This window comes from Episyrphus balteatus, chromosome 3 (assembly GCF_945859705.1).
Source record: "Episyrphus balteatus chromosome 3, idEpiBalt1.1, whole genome shotgun sequence".
Lineage (NCBI taxonomy): Eukaryota > Metazoa > Arthropoda > Insecta > Diptera > Syrphidae > Episyrphus > Episyrphus balteatus.
In genome coordinates, this window is record NC_079136.1 from 16,333,476 (window position 1) to 16,353,711 (window position 20,236).

The following is a 20,236-nucleotide window of genomic DNA, read 5'->3' on the forward strand; positions in this document are numbered from 1 at the left end:
ATATTAACTTTCTCTGCCTTTTCCTGTTTAAGAAAATGTAAGTTTAAGCCAGATTTGTTTCAGCCTACCCTCTGCCAGACGCCCTAAAAGGTATCTCAATAGTACGGGAAAGTTAGATTTTGTTATATGGGGGTCTGGGAAAAAATCCGAAATGCATTTTGACTTCAGGGCTCGAAAGGCATAAAGACACGAGTCTTAAACCACATTTTGTACAATCGCACCAAGAGTCATTTGGCCGCCATTTTTTTTTAATAAAAATTTTAGTTTTTCACATAACTCGCGTATTTTTGAACCTACAGAAAAACAATGTATGACAAACTTGAAATAATTTAATTTTCTATAATATATGTTAAATAACATTTTTCGATTATCCCTTTGGTTTAAAAGTTAGAGTGTTTTTTTTAACACGTCAAAAAGTGATTTTCTTATTTTTGTCATATCTCTTTTACTTGAGCGTTTTTTTTTTAATTTGTTCGTAGTAAAAGTTGTAGATCTTTTTATTACCTTCATTTGTTACAATATTGGTTTTTCGATTTGACAGACCGTTTTCGATCTGTAGGCAAAAAACTTCAAAAAAATTGCAATTTTTTGTATAGGGACAAACAAAATGACTCTTGGTGCGGTTGTACAAAATGTGGTTTCAGACTCTTTCGATCCCTAGGCTTATGCTCTTTCGAGCCCTGAAGTCAAAATGCATTTCGGATTTTTTCCCAGACCCCCATATAACAAAATCTAACTTTCCCGTACTATTGAGATACCTTTTAGGGCGTCTGGCAGAGGGTAGGCTGAAACAAATCTGGCTTAAACTTACATTTTCTTAAACAGGAAAAGGCAGAGAAAGTTAATATTTGGCCACCATATGGTTACTCTAAACTTGAGGTCACTTGAACTTTAAAATTCAAAAAAATATTATTTCAATTTTATAAGAAAAAAACAGAAACTAGGTGTTTTTTGTATGGAAAAACCTGTTTGGGAAACCTTTAAGGGCGTCTGGCAGAGGGAAGGCCGAAAAATATCTGGCTTGAACTTATATTTTCTAAACCAGGAATAGACATAGAATTTTTATTTGTTACCATCATACGGTTATACCCAACAGAAAATAAGCTATTAGGATTTTTATTAGAAAAATGCATTTCAAAATGCTTCAAAGCGGTCTGGCGGGGCGAAAGCTGAAAAAAAACTTCTGGTACCCACATTTTTGAAATCAGGGGATTTTTTGTGATTTTTTGGTGTATCATTTATTCGGTTTATATCTAGAAAAACGCCAAAAGTTGATTTTTGACTGCACTTTGGATGCGTCTGGCAGAGGGAAGGCTGAAAAATAGCTGGCTAAAAATTATATTTTCTAGACCTGGAATAGACATAGAATATTAATTTGTTACCATCATTCAATAATACCTAACAGAAAATAAGTAATTAGGTTTTTTATTAGAAAAATGCACTTAAAAATGCTTTAAAGCGGTCTGGCGGGGGGAAAGCTGAAAAAGAAGCTTGCGGTACCCACAGTTTCGAAATCAGGGGATTTTTTATGATTTTTTGGTTTATCATTTATTCGGTTATACCAAAACGCCAAAAGTTGATTTTTTGCTGCACTTTGGAAGCGTCTGGCAAGAGAAAGCTGAAAAAGATCACTGCCAGACTTTTTCCGTTGACATACTGTGGTGCATATCTAGATATGTGCATACTCGAATTTCGGTTATATCAAAACTGCCAAAATATGCTGCCGGCTCTTAGACTACATATCCTTGAAGATGTTTTCAATATTTTTTCAAATAGCTCAATATCCAAATTTTACAATTTTTCAAATACTGTTATTGACTTTTATTGAATATGTGTACGTTGTACATTGTACTTGTACACTGTACAAGTCTATTTAGGTACTCAATTTATATATTGACGGTATTAATTTGGTTTTTTATTATTTTGCAGCTAACCGATGAGGTACTACGTAAAAAGTCCGAATACCAAAAACACCTAGAAGGATACAAAGCGCTAAGGACCAGATTCGAGGAGCATTATATTAAATGTAAGTTTAATGTAGTTTTGGAAATTATAGAAAAAATTACTTTATAAATAAATCAAAAAGTCTACTAATTTTGTTGATTACACTTAAATAATGAAAAAAATGCTGCATTTTGTATTACTGGAAAAATGTATACATGGAATCGTAGGTTCAAAAACATTTTGTCTAAAGGATTAAATTTTATTTTGCTGTAGCTTTTAGCAACATTATGTACTTCAATGAAATAAATTTGTTGTTCTAAAAGAGTGAATATTGATTTTAATTTATTTTTTTTTTGTTCCTTTTTTAATCCATAGGTGGTCGCGGTGGTCGTAAGCTAGACGATGTCCGTGATAAATATCAAAAAGCCTGCCGTAAGCTACATTTAACACACAACGAGTATGTTCTATCAATAACAGAAGCCGTTGAGGTGGAAAAAGACTTTCGAACCGTACTGTTGCCTGGTCTGCTAGAACATCAACAGTCTGTACAAGAAAGTTTTATATTGTTATGGTAATTTTCATCATTTTTTTAACAAAAATATTGTATTATTAATATATATTTTAATTCATTAGGAAGAACATCCTCCAAGAAGCCAGCCAACATGGTGATCTAACATCAGATAAATTTAATGAAATCCAAAAGCGTATTGATAATGTGATAAATAAAATAAATCCCAACGAAGAATACAGAGAATTCACGGAAAAGCATAAGCAAGTTCCTAAACTACAAAAACAAGAAAGTCTATCTAAATATCAATCATTCCTCAGGACCTCACCCAATAGCCCAATTGTCTTTCAATTTGATGAGACATTAATTGAAGATATACCCGGCAAATTACAATCAAATACATTGACTGTTGATAATCTGACCGTAGATTGGTTGCGATCTAGATTAAATGATCTCGAAGGATCTGTTAAGGAATGTCAAGAGAAACAAATTAAAATGATTGGTGATTTAAATGGTGGATCACCGATTGCAAATGGTGTTAATGGAATATCAAATAAAGATAGTCAAAAGTAAGTGGATTTGTTTTGAATTTTTTTTTTTTTTTTTTTGTATTTTATTAATTATGTATTGTTTTATTTTTTAATTACAGTAGAAACTCAAAAGATCTTAATTCATTGCGATGTCAAGAAAAACAAAAACAAAAACTTTTAGATATGATCAAAAGCGCACTGAGTGAAGTTGGCTGTGAAGAATTACCATCTGGATGTGATGATCACTTAAATGTTGATCAAACTTTTATTGAAAATTCTTTTAATAATGACAATCAGGTTGGTTTTTTTTTTTTTTAATTATTTTTTAAGCGATATTCTTAAGAAAAAACTACTTTTCATTTTTATTTTTCCTTAAGTTTGGTTATTTTGTATGGGTATGATTTATTTGGTTTTGGGATTGATATAGAAATAGAATGTCTCACAGCAATAAATGGAAAAAGTAATTATCGAATATTAATAATTTTTCTTGATTTAGCGATTGTTTCACAACATCTGAATTTTATTTAATTTGAAATTTATTTTCATTTACCTACAACATAAGAAAAAACAACAAATACAAGTTTTCTAATAGAATACTTGATAAAATTCAAATTATACTCCTACAAGACCTTAATTTACAAGAATTTAAAGGCCTACACTCTACAGTTTCCCGCTGATTCGGAACGGCTGATAAAAATATTTTGAGGTGATTCGAACAAAAACCAAAAATTCAATTTTGCGGGTCTGGTCTTTAGCAGTCTTCTAGTAGAAAAAGGCTCTCCTTTTGGCAAGGTGCTTTTATTTGACCTAATCAATTCAGTAGTTCTCTATTCCAATTGATAAGCTCACTTGCGAAAGCATACTTTCATAATTTTCTAAATCAGTATTGTTTCATGCGGTTAGAGCGAAATCTTTTGTGTACCTACATACCTAAAAACAAAAATATGGAATCATTGTTAAAAATCCTAAAAATTAAAAACAAAAACAGAGTAATGATTTTTACTGCTCTCATAGCTCTTAAAACAGCTTTTACTGGTCTGATGAGTTTATTGATTGTGGCCACTTAAGGTGGCGCTCACAGTCCGGGATGTCTTCTACTGCCGTTTTATGTTAATTTAAATTAATTGTAATAGTTAAAATTATTATAAATTATTACAAATTATTTTTTCATTGTAAACTAGTGGACACAACAAATCCAAATTTTTTGAGGTTTTTCAAGTGACTGTATTTCCCTTAAAAATGGTTGTACCTGGATTGGAATTTTAAAAAGAGGATTTTAAAGCTCAAACATTCTAGTTTTGAGATTACAATTTTTTTTTGTTTAAATTAATTTGAAAAATCAAAAAAAAAATGGTCTTTTGTTGGCTTTTGGAATAATCAAGCGCTAAGTTGGAAATATTGAGAAAACCTAATATTGATTGCGTCTTTGACAGTTTAATAGGCCAACAAAAATCCTACAAAGTTTCGATTCAATACATCGACCACTTTTTTTTTGTTTTATTCGATCGAATTTTTGCAAGAAAATAAAAGGATCACGATATTGACAATAAATGTTCATAATTCTTAACATAAAAATGATTTTTTTTGCAAATTTTGTATGCATTGCTAGTGTTAAAAATGTTATAAACTCGAACCTTTTTATCAATAGAAATGCATACAAAAATTGAAAAAACTTTTTTTTTTGTTATAAAGATTAGTATCACTTAGGTTATTTGTTAGGTATTTCCTAGTACAGGAAAGTTAATAAAAAAACAGGAATTTCGTAGAACGAAATAAGGAAAGGCTAATTTTTTTCAACTTAAGTTCATGTTTTCCGGACGCCACCCCCTGGTGAAATCCACCATTTTGGAAAATGCGAATTTATATACGTTCATATACATATACCCCCGTATTTATAAACGTTGTATAACTTTATACAACTGTTTAAATTTGGAAAATGTGCTCAAAAACTTGTTTATTGTTGTCTTAATAGCTGTCAAACTTTTACACAAGAGTAGATTGTCTTAACCGCGAATAATGTGATTATTATTTTTATTAAATAAAGCATATTTCCAACAATTTGAAAAAAGTTATGCAGTATATAAGTAGACAAAAATCTTATAAATACGACTGATACAATATAATCTACATATATCTATTGGTTTGATAGAATAAGTTATTTGATCAAAATTGTAGGTAACTTTAAATAATTTTTCTTGTGTTTACCTACACATTTGTTCCGTGCGGACAATACTTTTGAAATTATGATATTCTATTTTTTTCAACTTTTGTCAGTAAATTTTTCAATTTTTGTGAAAAAACCACAACTAGCAATGTTTTTTATCGGGGTATTCTCTGTTATTGATATTTAGGTGGCAGTAATTTTCCTAGATTAGGGAAATGTCCTTGTTCAAAAGAGAGCTGTACTTATACTTATGACTTTTTATTACAACTTACAAGGCGTTTTGATCCATATTTTCATTTAGTCATTACCTGGGATAAGAATAAATATAAAATTTAAAAATGTAGCTTAAGCTTGTGTAAAATATTCGATAATTATGTTTTCCATTGAAACATTTTCAACTGTGTAGAAAATTATATTTATATTTATTTATATTTCCTCTTCTGGTTATGGGTATCTTAAGTAAATAATTAAAATTTCTTCCATTTTTTCTATTTGCTTTTAAATTCTACTAAAACACAAACAAACAAATATCGTAAAACAAAAATAAAAAAACTACATAGACTCGTCCTTCAGCCAATGTAAGTATAATGAACGACCTTATTCGCCGTGGTGGAGTCCTTACACTCTTACGAGGACCATTTAAAAGAAAAGCGGCAACACCGCAACCAACAACTCCAACTTCTACAATCCGCAATCGAAATCGTTTCAACAAAAACATGCAGCCACGTTCTCAAAGTCTTGGATCATTATCGGTAATTGATGAGTGTAAAACTAACCTTAGACTATCGGCCAGTGTGGAAGCTAATAATAATTATGACAGCGATGATATAATTGTGTTTGATCCTTTTCCCCATCAGTCGCCAAAACATGTCTCAGCTGCGAGACATAGCTCAATGCTTTGTGTTATTGAAGAGCCCTCTACTAACATCTATTCCGAACTTGAAGTGAACGATAATCAGTTTGCTCCTATTGTCCCTTCTAACACTAACAATCCAAGCTCTTCCAGCCAACAAAGTGTTCAAATTGAAATTAATCATGTTCCTGAGGAAGATACTTCTTCCCTGACAACGTCAAGACCAACTTCACCGCCATTACCACCGTCCATAGAAGATGTAGCTGATAACAACAACTTTGAAGAACCTGTTGTTAAAAGCTCCATCGATGCCCACCTTGACAAGATCGACGAAATTAATCGATCGTTAGATGACAAGCTCAAACGATCACTGCCACAAACTCGTTTCCTTCAAACTCCAATGAATACGGACCTGAATGCAATTGAATCTGTGGAACACAGAATCTCAGCAAGTGAAATTCAAGAATGTAGCTCAAAACGAACCTCATCGTCCTCATCCGATACCCGACCGTCAATTAGAAAGCAAACCACTCCGGTGGGTAAAAAACGGTCTATATCATTCTCACACAAATCAATCAACACAATCCTCAGCAATATTAAGGATTTCAAATTTCCCCGCAGTCCTTTGACTCGGGGACTTCGCACCCAGCCCGCCACTGAAGATCGCGAGATTAATGAAATTCTCGAAGGTGTAACGGTGTTAAGCAAAAAACCTGGTTCGATTGAAGATGCTACAGTACCAATGATTGAAACTTCTACCGATTGTTCGGAAAGTGAAACCTCTTCGAAATCAAAGACAAAAACGCCCAAAATGAAAAAGTCCAAAGCTATTCGGAATACCTTTCGCACGAAACTTATAGCCTTCCAGATGAAACGAGGAAAAACATGCAAGTCGTGCGCAAAGAAACGACGAATACATCCGAGTAAAAGTGTGTTTGATTTTGCAAAAGACTTCAATTTGACAAGTTGGAATGAAAATGATTTTTGCGCTTGTCCGGAAGATGCAAATCATTTGAATACCATTTCAACAGCCACAAATACAACAAATGATTTGATTGAAGGATCTGGTGAGGAAACTAATGATGAGAATGATGAGGAAGTTTTGTCAGTCCAGGATCATAAGTACTGCGAACCAAGTATTGCTGGTGTGAGTAATTTGTTGATAAATGAATCAAACGTTCAAGGAAATACATATAGAAAAAATCTGTAAATTAATAGAAAAATGGCTGCTGCTTCCTCAAACTTTGCTATCAAACGGTCTTTGCACAATTTAAATGATTTTCGCTTTAAATGTCGTTTTGATCAATAATAACGCTTTTATATTTTTAAGTTTGTGTTTGATTTGCATTGTTATTTTTGAAATTAAATATGACACACTTTCTTGTTTACCTATTCTTTTTTTTTGAATCGCAAAACTTTTCACGTATTTTTGTACACATTCGTAGTTTTAATAAATAAATGTTTTTATTTTGTCGACTTACCAGTAAAACTGCGTGCAAAATGCCAATAGGCAAAAATAAGAAAAAATCTTATGGTTCCTAGATTTAGATTTAATAAATTGTAAATATGCAACAAATAAAAAACACAATATTTTAGGGTTTATAGCTCTAAAATATTTACAAGTACAACAGTGAAGATAAAAAGTTTTAGGCTGTCACGCACGTTACAATAAAAATACCCACCAACAAAATCGTTCGAAAATATAAACTTGCAGGTTAAAACTTTTTAAATTACATTCTCCCAACCGGTCAGCTGGTTACATCTCATGAAAAAAATTTAACAAATCCGATACAATTTAGGAATCGGTACCCTCCTTTAAAAATTAACCTAGTCAGCCCAAATTACAATAACTATAGGTACTAGTAGTCCATTGAAATGTTACATTAACCTTGCATTTTGGGTAGGACAAGATTTTTTTGTTTTGATGTGTAGAGGAGGTTAATGTGAGTATACAATTAGTTTTCGGGGTTGAAAACCCCCCCATTTGGCCGCCATCTTGGAAAATGTGGTTTAATCTGTGTGGAGGAAAATTTTTTAAAGTTTATGGATTTAAATACTGTGTTTTATTTGTACAGAGTATCCTTTAAAAAAGATATTTTTGTGAAATAAACATTGACTTTAATGGGTGCACAAGTCATTTTTTATTTATGATGGTTTCGATTAATTCAAGGTTAATCGCTTGAACAAAATTAGTTCGAAATAATTTTTTCGTAATTTTTTTCAAAGTCTTGAATTTGAAAATTATTTTTTCATAAACTATTTTATAAAACAGGGGTCAAATCGTCGCATACGTTAACGAGTAACTCGTTCAAGAAATATGTTCATTTGGCATGATGTCATACGTACAGCAAACGACTTCGTATTCAACTGAACGGAATGTTATTCGTTTGGTTTGAAGCTTTCGAACATATTGTTAATGGGTTCAAAAAGTAATGAAAATATAAGAATATCTTATTTTAAAAAAATAATCAAACTGTTTGAAATCACGAAAACATACATTAGGGCATATATTAACAAAATAAAATTTCACCAAAAGAGTTTAAAAGCACCAGCACCAACCGCAATGATTTAAGAAAAAAATAATTCCTCAAATTAGAATTATATGGAAAAAAAATTTGATTTTAAAACTAAAACGACGTGATTAGCCAAAAAAATAATAAAACTCTTAAAATGTACATATAAGAAAAATAAAAAAAAAATTCTTGTCAAAAGTGGGATTCGAACCCATGTCATTTACGCTCCCATATCTTTAGAAGGCAAAATTGTTTTTTGAGTCAGGCGCCTCAGACCACTCGGCCATCCTCGCATAGGGGTCGACGAAGTCAAATTTGTCACCAATTATGTTTTGGCCTATGCAGTTGTACATTCTACCAAAAATTTCGTTATGTTTTCTAACGTATGCCGTCATCCCGATCGCTGTGCTCGTTTAATGTATCACGAAATTATCTTTCGTACGCTTGAGGTTTCGTCAACGGATGCGACGATTTGGCCCCAGGTTTAATTAAAAATAGAATAAGAGAAAAGGTTTTTCGTCGTACAAAAAAGTATAAAATGTTGTAAGTGTAATCGTTGATTTTAAATAATTTTTTTTTTCAAAAGTAAGACATTTTTTAGAAAATTGCCCTGGTCCCCCAGGACCTGAAATCCCCTATACTATACGATTTTCTTCTTGTTTCGACCCAGCTTACATATTCCTTCGAAATCAGTCATAAAAGTACGAAAATAAATTATTGCTTTTTTTTGTAAAACCATTGCAGCACCTTTATATAAACAAAATCTGCAAAATGAGCACATGAAATTGTTGGAAATTAAATGATCTTTAAAAATTGTCATGAGTATTTTTTCAATAAAGGTTTTAGGAAAAAAGTTGTGGCCCTTCAAAGTATTCTTTATTGAAAATGTACATCTATTTTCAAGTATAACTTTCTTATTTTCAATTTTACAGAAAAAAGTAACTTAATCAAAATTGTAGAGAAATACATTATCTACAAAAACAATGTTAAAAATGTTTTGTGGGACTAACGGTTCGCAAGATATTAGTAAAAAAACAGTTTAAACCACTTTTTTCAAGATGGCGGCCAAATGGGGGAGTTTTCAACCCCGAAAACTAGATTGTATACTCACATTAATCTCCTCTACACATCAAAACAAAAAAATCTTGTCCTACCCAAAATGCAAGGTTCGGTCAAAATTTTGTAACATTTCAATGGACTATAGTCTTTCTCATGTAACAGTCATGAATTCTGAGCTTGAAAAGGGTAGTAAAATATTTGGCCAACATTTTTCGACCGGCTCTGTTTATATTTTATATTTAGCCGAGCTAAAATTTATTCAAGAATTTCAACCAAGTTGTTCGCAGCTCTAGCTAAAAAATCACAATTTCATTTCCAACTGGTACATTACGTATTAATCACAGTTTTTTTTACAAAGAAATAAAATAAGAAAACAAATCTTTTTAATCTCTTGCACCTAAACAAAGCATTAATGAGAAACCACTTCATTCTTAGCCTTTGAGGTTCCCAATGGATTTACAGTAATTTTGACGCAAATCTAAAACACGCATGTTTTTTTGAACATATTTTATTTATGTACCTGCATTTTATTTCTCTATAATGACAGTCTATTTTTACCTGGCAAAGAGGTCCTGAGGTATTCGTTAAATTCTTAATAAATAAGAGACCACAGTACCTGCATACCTACCTAATTTCGCAGTTTCAAGGTCCACAGGATTTTTCAAAACACAAATTCAGAAAGATAGTAATCAGCATTTTTTTGTCTTTTAAAAGAATCTACATGATCATTAAATTCACCTCGGCAACAATGTCGTTCGCAACCCACGTTTTACAAAAATATTTCTGTCTAATATGATTCTATTTGCGAGCACATAAAACTTGCGAGTATATTGGGCTTTTGACCTTTAAAAAAGTTATAAATGTGATTCATGACGTTTCCTAATTATCTTTTGACACCCATCACCTCAATTCAATTAACATCTCCATCAATTTATAACTTAATTAGATCGTATATACAAATTTAAGCAGCTCATGAACCCCCAAAATACCCTACTAAAAAACACACAATTGAAGAAAAGTTCCACTATCTTCCGATCTTCCTACCTTCATAGTTTGCTTATTTGAAAATAAAATAAAATCAAATTATTAGACGAATCCATTGAGTAATTTTCGAGAGCGCACGGTTAATCTGAAAATAGAAGTCTGATCATCGTTCTCTGAGCAAGAACACACACATTATTTCCTTGACCAATACAACTCGATCGAGGTACATAGAGAGCGACAGTTTTCCGAATGGAAAATCGGCCTCGAGTTGAGAAAGCTGCCTGCTTCGTGCCGCTATAAAGTTTTTGTTTGGAAAATATTTTTTTTCAATTCTTAAAGAAAAAAAAACTATTTCATTGACTTTTTCCAAACACTCGAGTTAGTTATTCCATTTATCAAGCAGATAGAGTGCATTTGCTTACTGATGCTCTTCTTTGGTAGTTTAAAAAACTTAAGTAAATTACTTTCGGAAACTTGGAAACAACGTCATTTACGTCAATTTATTATTAAAACAAAAATAGAATTAAAAAAGTTTTTGTCGTTATCGCATGAGCAAAAGTGTCTGTCGGAAATTGGAAATAGCATAATTTCAATTCCCGTCATAACAATCAACACATTTTTTTTTTGTGTTCGCGTTTTGCAATTATTTATCATTTTTATGAATCAAATGGTGTTCCCGGTTGTATTTTAAAAAATAAATTCTTATACTACACTTTACCTATGGATTTATTGTTGGTTTTTAAATAAGTTCGGTGTAGATAATAAATTAGCTATGAGTGCATCTGGTGCAAGTAGTAGCGGTTCGTCGAATATTAATTTTGCACCCATCGCTCCGGCAAGGAAGAAAAGACCAAAATCCATGGTGTTGGTTAGTGTTATTGTTATATAAACTTAATAAAAACAAAAAAAATGCATCATCAAATGTATTCTAATATTGTATAGTTTTTCCGTAATGCACGGCTTTGTAATGTATTCTAATATTGTATAGTTTTTCCGTAATGCACGGCTTTGTAGGTACAATGATTGATCTATAAATGGTGTATGATATCAGTGATCTCTTTAAGGAACTTCGTTAAGATCTGACTCGGGCATATCGTTTGGAATCCAGTCGAATTTTCTTGTATGGGGGAAAATTAAATTAAATAAGGTATAGAAGCTATTGAAAGATTTAACGGATAATCGATGATCGAAGACATGTATCTGTTCCTTGTGAGGTTTTGCACGAGTTCAACCTTTCATGTTTTGTCTCATAAATAGCAAAGCTCATTTTCGCCGCCCTTCCGTTTTAAGTAAAGTTTCACCATAGTTCCTGAACCACCTTCAACTACTGCACTTAGCAGTGTTTCCACTGGTTCCCTACGTTTGCTCCTCCGGGTAAATTTTTTCGAGAGATAAGGTTCAAACAAAAATTTACCGCAGTATTTGTAGATAAATTTGTTGACCTAACGTTTCCCCCACTGATATTGTATCGCGGTGCACCATCTCCAACAGTTGGAATCAGTTGTCGGAAGTGTTTTCACGCAGGATGTGTCTTCCGCCCATCGAACCAGAGATGCCCTTTTTCCGATTTGACGTCAAATCTTCTTTTTTCTTTTAATCGGTGCTGTTAGAATCTTGACGTCAAAAGGACTTCGTAAATCTCCCACGTATCTGCTTTATTTCGTAGGCCAACTGAATGCTCTTCTTACGTCAAATCATCGAAGATAAATTTTGTCTTCTACTTCTTGAAAAGAATGATCTTTGAATAGTTTCTTGGTTCTGTTAGAGCGTGGCGTGAACACAGATCAGCGTAAGTTAGGTTTTTAAATTTGATCTTGACGCGGACTGTAAAAAAGCGTTTGTCACTTTCCGCTTTATAGATATCACCGGTTTTGTTTTGTAGCTAAACAGGATCTCCACTAGTTGTTTGGGTGCACTGCACAATAGAGTGGAGTGAAAAAAAAGGGTGCCATTTGGAACTTAAATAACGGCAAAAAAGTTTCAGATCGACCAAAGAAGTTTTAGAGGGTTCACAAGTCACTTGAAAAAAATGAAAACACCATAGAGGTTTATTTATGGAGTTTTTTGGGTTTTTACTGTTTTACTCAGTTTTTTTGATTCGAAAAACATGCACCTTATTATTTATTGTTCAATTTTCATTCAAAAATTGCGATTTTATTGACTTAAGGCCCTTACTGCAAGAATCCATGGGCGGCGAGCACTCCCAACTCCCATAATCCAGCCACGTAAAAACAAAAAATAAAGAAATTTCTTAGACAAAAATAGTTTTGGTTTTTTGTTAATTTCTCGAAAATGACAAGATGTTTTTGGACGCGGTTTTCTGTTTTTCTTTAAAAACAAATAACAGCATCGAATTTTAAAAACTTAAGTAGTACTTATTTAAATAAAATTTTGAAAAAAAATTAGTTTGAAATTTTTTTTTTCAAAATTTTGATTTCGAAAATTAATTTTTCAAAAACTGTGCCAGAAAATGGCCATATTAAACATTTTTGTAAAAGACGAGGTTTTTGGCTTTACAAAAAGGTATAGCACGTTATTGTAAGTATAACCGTTGATTTTTAATATTTTTTTGTTTCAAATTAAATAATTTCTTTTTTAAATTGCCCCTCCCCGCTAAACGAAGGGGAATAGACCCTCTTCCCATACGATTTTTTTCTTGTCTCGAGTGAACCTACACGCTCTAACTTTTTGGCACATTGCTCCATCTCTTTTGAAAATTGCTCCCAGTACATTACTTCCAACAAGCATGTAAATTTTAAAGGGCGTTGTGAACCCTCAAGATATTTTTTGATCGGGCTGAGATTTGGTATGCTCGTTTTTGATGACTATTGGCATAAAGAATAAAAAAAAAAGAAAAAAAAATGCAGTTTCTCTCCACCCTACTGCACAATGCACATGGCCTATTTAAGGTCCGGTTATAAAGTCTCCCTTATGCCGAAGCGGTGTAAATCGACTTGTGTGGTATTTTTACAAAAAAAATGTTACCACCCTAACATATTATTTTTTGAACATAATAATAGGTTAAGAAAACTTTCATATAAGCTAAATATTAAGTAGCAAAAAAAATTGACTCAAATTGGTTAAGGACTTCGGTGGCGCATGTGTTTCAAAATTTGTAAGAAATGGCAAAATCATATATTTACGATATTTTTTTCTTTTTTATAAACTATTTGTAAAATTATTATTTTTACCAAATAAGAATTAAAAATGAAGTTGACACAATCAGTGAAAGCCATGAAGTCGCTGTAGTTATAAAATCTTTCGCTCAAGAACACATTGGCTATTTATTATTCTCTTTGCCGCACAGTGGAGCCTTTGGTGCTTTTTGGCTTCAAATTATTTTTCACGGCCATATCTTGATGAAAAGTCATGAAATTTAGTACACTGAAGTATAAGAAATACGAAGAGCTACCAACTTTTTGTTTACTCAAAATGGTGGTCCCAAAATGGCGGTCAGAATAAGCGTTTATAGAATCTTGTTTTGCGAAACTGTTTATAAGCTAAAAATTTAGCTAAATTGATGAAAAACAGATGTTCGACTTTTGAATTTATAAAAAAGAAAAAAATGTCGTAAAAATATGATTTTTGCCATTTTTGACAAATTTTGAAACACATGCGCCACCGAAGTCCTTAACCAATTTGAGCCAATTTTTTTTTCTACTTAATATTTAGCTCATATGAAAGTTTTCTAAAGTTATTATGTTCAAAAAATAATATGTTATTGTGGTAAAATTTTTTTTGTATAAATACCATTTTTTTTTATTTTAAATTTTTTCATACTTCAGAGCCGATGCGCGACCGGAAGATATGAACTGATTTTGATTATGTTGATTTAACCCTTATTAGTCTTCACCATTTTCAACTTTTCCGCGCTATTGCGATTTGAAATTCAAAAAAAAAGTGTTTTTCGGCCCACTCTAGTAGATACACATACTACCAATTTTTTAAGTTTGAATCTGTCTAAATTTGAAAAATGAAGCTGTACCTCTTTTGATGCAAGGTCCTGCAATTATTTTTATCGGTCTTAAAAATTCATTTAAGAACATCTGTATAACTGCACTGTCGCACAGATTTCTGGCTCGTAAGATTTAGGTACATCGTTCATGATTGTTTTTGTAGTGTCTCTAGTCGTCCATGAGACCAAGATCAAGCACTTTCATGTGGCTTCCATTTTTTAGGGGGGTGATCTTTCAAGTCATCTCGAACTAATGCACTGAGATTCTATTTAGAACCAGATTATTGTCGTCTATTCGTACAATGCTGTCGTTTTGTCCTAAGTGATTAAAGTGTTTTTTTGAGAATGATATGTGTGTAGGACCATTGAATAATTATATATAGAAGTGACACCGGAAAAAACATCCGCTTTGTTTGAGGGGTGGCGCTACAATCGTTACAAGAGTGGCGCCACAATCGTTTTAGGATTGTGTATTCGATGGCCGAAAAATTCCTTAAAAGGACTTTTGGTTACTAAGTAACCACAACTACTATATTATTTATATTTGGTGTATTTGTATTAGTTTTGTTTTGTGTTAGAAGTGTGTTTGTTTATTTTTGTTTCTGTAATATTCAAATTGAATTTATTTTTAATTTTTGTAATATTTTGTATTGAACATTTATTTTTGAATGTTTGATTCTTATGTATATTTGAAAGGATTTTGTTTTTCTGTTTTTATTAACGACAAGAAGATTTTTCTTCAACTATAGAGAGTTTATTTAATTTTGACTAGGGTGCTTTTTGTAATAATATCTAGCTGTAGTTCACATTATTTAAATGTTGTCTGCATGCACTGTAGCATATACTTACTATTTTCTTAAACCCCATATGCAAGAGTAGGTAAGGATCAAGTTCATACAATATGGCCATATTACACATTATTTTAAAGTATTTTAATGCATATTTCAAATATTTTAATACAATACGAAACTATCTCGATTATTTGCTTAAAATGATTTATGTATGCAAACAAGAACTTTGGATTTACGGCTTTGTTCAAATTTGCAGTTTTTACAAAATGTTAAATTTTGGAAAAAAAATCTTTTCGTACCATTTTTGGATACTTTTCTCTGTTTTTAATTTTTTTTTAATCTAAAATTTAAACGATAATAATTAATAAAATGTTGAAATAAACTCACAAGAATTTGAGTTTATTTGAAAAAAAAAACTGTAAAAAGGTCTATTTTGATCGCAAATGTATGAAAATGTGGTTTTGGATAGTTCCAATGATTTTCCTATTTCACCATTTGAAATAAAATATTTGGTTCTAATATTCTAAAACTAGAAGAATGTAGCTTTTACATGCTCTTTATTTTGTCATGATACTATATAGTCAAGCTATGCATTCTCACAAAAAAAAGTTGAGATAACAATCAGATATTGCATTACTATAGCCCTGTTCCATTGGAGAATACTAATAGTAGATTTTTTTGTTCATCTGTCAGTCTGTCTGTCTATAGCTAAACGGATCTACCGATTAACATCAAACTTGGTATGAAGTATTTTTTGGAGACTCTCCAGAGGGGTTTTTAGAACTAATTTTTTTTACCAGAAATAACGATACCTGCCATATACCAATTTCGGAAATGTTTTATTTTCTCGAAAACGGTACCAGTAATTTTGTTTAAAAAAATTATAAAATAGTTTTTGGGCAATCATGGAAATGTTTTAAAATTATTATTAACCTACCGTAGAACCGTTTTTTTTTCAAATCTGATTTTCTGCCAAACTGCCAATTCAATTTTAAAGAATTTTTATATGGTTTAAATATTTATATAGTTTGAATATAAAACAGAAAGACAATTTGGAAAAATAATAGTTTTTGGATAAAAAAAATTGAACACTTTTTTTTGAAAAATCAAATTTTCGAAAACCGGAAATTAATTTTTTTTTACATTTTAGTTTTGAATGTTGAATAGTGATTTCTACGAAATTGCATACCAATTTTATTTTTGATTTTTTTTTGTTTTAATTTATTTATAAGGTTCCAACGATTTTGAAATTTTTTTTCTACAAATCTTTCTTAGTAGAAGAAATCAAATTGAATAGGTACTTGTTGGAATTCTGCTTTGTTCCTTTAACTTTTTGGACTAGTGTATAAAAACAACTCAGGTTAAAAGCTGCACTCGTTATGAAACTCAACTATTAAATTTAGCCGAGCGTTAGCCTTGTACCTGAGTATTAAATTGTTTATTGGTAGGGTGAAATATATATAATTCAGTTAAATATTTAAGTCAGCCTTAAATTTGATTATTGGTAAGGCCCGTAGAAAATAAAATTTACTAATTATAAGTTTTTGTGAATAAAACTTCTTACTCAGATTTCTTTGGCACAAATTTATTTGTCATGAAGTAAAGTTATCAGGTGGAGTTTTTATATATTTATAATATTGCCAAAAAAATATATAATATAAAAAAATAGCAATCTCTGTGGGGATACGAACTCAAAGAGCAAAAGTAAAGAGCAATCACCTTGTCACCTACGCTAATAGGACTATTGAAATAAGTGTAACTTTCATGCCCTATAAGCTATAACGTGCCTAGGATATACACCAATAATTATTTAATTTTGTTCAAATTCTCGTCGTTAATATAAATGTTTTGTTTTTAGTTTCGAGTTACTATGGATACATTTATAATGTCAAATAACTTTTCAATATTTTTGTTTGATATTTGTGTAATTTTGTATGTATGAGTAAAATTTCCATATTTTCTTTTTTCATTTATAGGATGTCGATGTGTCGATAAGATTTATTTTTGTTTGATATTTGTTTTATGTTTTATGTGTGAGTTAAATTTCCTTATTTTTTTTTTCTAATTTAGGATGTCGACATGTCGATATGTTTTATTTTTATTTGATATTTGTTTTCTAATGTTTGTATTAGTGAAATTTCCTTTTTTAAAAACAAATTTTTGGAAATATAATTTTCTAGGACAAGTCCCATTCTCTCTGGACATTTTTTAGTACATCTGATTGCCGAAAAAAATAAAATTCTGTGGCGCTAGAAACTATCGGTGTCACTTCTATATATAATTATTCAATGGTAGGACAAATTGAAATTTAAAATTGATGAAATTAGCTCGTATTCTCTATAAATTGCCCTGAAGCAAGCTGAAGATCGCAATATTGAAGATCCAACTAATAGAACTCAAGATATAGGTTTTTGAAAGAATCATATTGATTATTTTTTGAAACTTTTTGTTAAATTTTTCGTTCGAAAACTGTGGCACCTATTAATTTTTTCTACACAAACTTTAATTTTAATTTATTTAGTGGAATTTTTCAAACTACATATTGTAAGTATTTCTTGTGGTTGCTTCCTTCCTTTTATAACTGTTTTTTTTTTTTTAATTTCACACTGAAGCATGTTAGCATTGTTAAAACACAAACACACTTGAAAAGTTTTGAGTTGTATGCACCTTTATTATAAGACTTTAAGACTTGCACTAGTTTTGTAAATATTTTTATTCAAACAAACAATTATATTTGAACTTATAAAAAAATGTATTCTTTATAGATGTCCCTGTCATCGAACCGTCCACTATACGAAGAAGAATGGTTCCATGGTGTTCTGCCTCGTGAAGAAGTCGTACGTCTACTCAACAACGATGGTGACTTTTTGGTCCGTGAAACAATTCGCAATGAAGAAAGTCAAATTGTTCTCAGTGTCTGTTGGAATGGCCATAAGCATTTTATTGTGCAAACAACAGTTGATGGACACTTCCGGTTCGAAGGACCACCATTCCCAAGCATACAGGAACTCATTATGCATCAGTATCAATCAGAGTTGCCAGTGACAGTTAAATCAGGAGCAATTCTAAGAAGACCAATATGTCGGGAACGTTGGGAGTTGAGTAATGATGATGTGGTGCTACTGGAGAAAATTGGAAGGGTAGGTTATTATTTAAAAAAATTTAGTACTTAAGTACTAAAAAACTGTCGACATTAATTTTAGGGTAATTTTGGTGATGTCTACAAAGCAAAACTCAAGTCTACAAAACAGGACGTTGCTGTTAAAACCTGTCGAATGACGCTGCCAGACGAACAAAAGAGGAAATTCCTCCAAGAGGGTCGTATTCTTAAACAATATGATCATCCGAATATCGTTAAGTTAATAGGAATCTGCGTACAAAAGCAACCCATAATGATTGTTATGGAACTTGTACCCGGTGGATCATTGTTGAATTTTTTGCGAAAGAATTCCAATTCTTTAACGACAAGACAATTGATGGGAATGTGTAGAGATGCTGCAGCCGGTATGGATGAATAAATTTTATCACTCGAAAACGTTTACTGAAATTCATTTATTTTCTTAGGTATGCGATATCTTGAATCAAAGAATTGCATTCACCGTGATTTGGCAGCTAGAAATTGTCTTATCGATTTAGAAAATTCAGTGAAAATTTCTGATTTCGGAATGTCCCGAGAAGAAGAAGAGTACATTGGTAAACATTGATAGTTTGTATGATATAAGTTTTTTTTTAAAACATTGTTTTCTTTGTTGTTTATTAGTTTCCGATGGAATGAAACAGATTCCAGTTAAATGGACTGCCCCGGAGGCTTTGAACTTTGGAAAATATACTTGCTTATGTGATGTTTGGTCTTATGGTATTTTGATGTGGGAAATATTTTCAAAGGGCGATACACCTTATTCTGGAATGAGTAATTCACGGGCTAGAGAGCGTATCGATACTGGTAAGTCATGCGAATTTAGTCAGAAATTTTCAAAAATTACCACAGAAGATATCTGCTATTTTGGGCTGAGGGCAATTTAAGTGAAAAAAAAAACTATTATTTTGTTTATTTTTTGAATAAATTGAGTCAAATACCTAAGATGAAGAAGTTTGAGGTAGGAAGTAGAAAAATAGGTTTTTTTATCTTACTTTGATTGAATATTTATTTATTTGGGGCTAACTGATACATTTGGTGAATGATTCTAAGATTTTTTTACAATGCTAAATCTTATAAAAAGAGTCAATTTCCAACAGAACACGGTGGTTGCGAACTGATTAGGTTGAGTTTTCTTTCCAACAAAACCACTTGTCGTGTTCTTATTTTATGCAATAATTTTTTGCTATATGCAAACATTTTGAATATAATTCCCCTATAATTGAATAAACAAAGTTTTAAGTGAAAACCAAAACATCGCATTCCTCAGGTTTAGTTAATATCTTATTATATAGTCTGTCACGTACAGACAAATAACGTCACGTGCCCGACAGAGTTAAAACAGACATTATTTATATAGTTATTTAAGTTTGAGAATAGTTCTTTTTTTTTCTGACAAATTATTAGTTCAACACTTTATACCTATCGGTTCGATACTCCACCATTTCCTTGGGAGTGTTTATTGATTTGATTCTTTCACATAAAAACATAGTCAATTTTGTATCATTTAAGCATTTTATTTTAAATTTATCAACAATTTTCAAAATTTAAATTAAAGCGGTCACTATGGCGTATGTGTAATAATTTTTTTTTATTGTGCAAAGTTAAACTGTGGGAATGTTATATTTTTTAATTGTTATAATTTTCTTACAATGTTTCATCTCCGAACAACCAAAATGGTGTTATTATCCACTATCCAATTGCATCATAGGTCCTGTCACATGAAATTACTCCTCCTTAATATGAGCAGTAGACTAATTTATTGGTGATTTTTTGTTCGATAACTGATGTTTTTAATT

At 31.3% G+C, this 20,236-nt stretch overlaps 1 protein-coding gene across 5 annotated transcripts in view; it reads left to right on the plus strand.

Annotated features, from left to right (window-relative positions):
* The window catches only part of LOC129913250 (tyrosine-protein kinase Fer), a 114,081-nt gene that overhangs the window by 93,108 nt on the left and 737 nt on the right, over positions 1 to 20,236 (plus strand). The window contains exons 3-12 of one of the 5 annotated variants that reach the window (XM_055991831.1): positions 1,930 to 2,026; positions 2,320 to 2,515; positions 2,578 to 2,715; positions 2,773 to 3,021; positions 3,102 to 3,279; positions 5,707 to 5,898; positions 18,067 to 18,441; positions 18,505 to 18,805; positions 18,866 to 18,994; positions 19,062 to 19,244. In XM_055991831.1, coding sequence (XP_055847806.1) covers positions 1,930 to 2,026; positions 2,320 to 2,515; positions 2,578 to 2,715; positions 2,773 to 3,021; positions 3,102 to 3,279; positions 5,707 to 5,898; positions 18,067 to 18,441; positions 18,505 to 18,805; positions 18,866 to 18,994; positions 19,062 to 19,244 — 2,038 coding nt within the window. The other 4 variants (XM_055991830.1, XM_055991834.1, XM_055991832.1 and 1 more) reach the window with 4 other exon arrangements.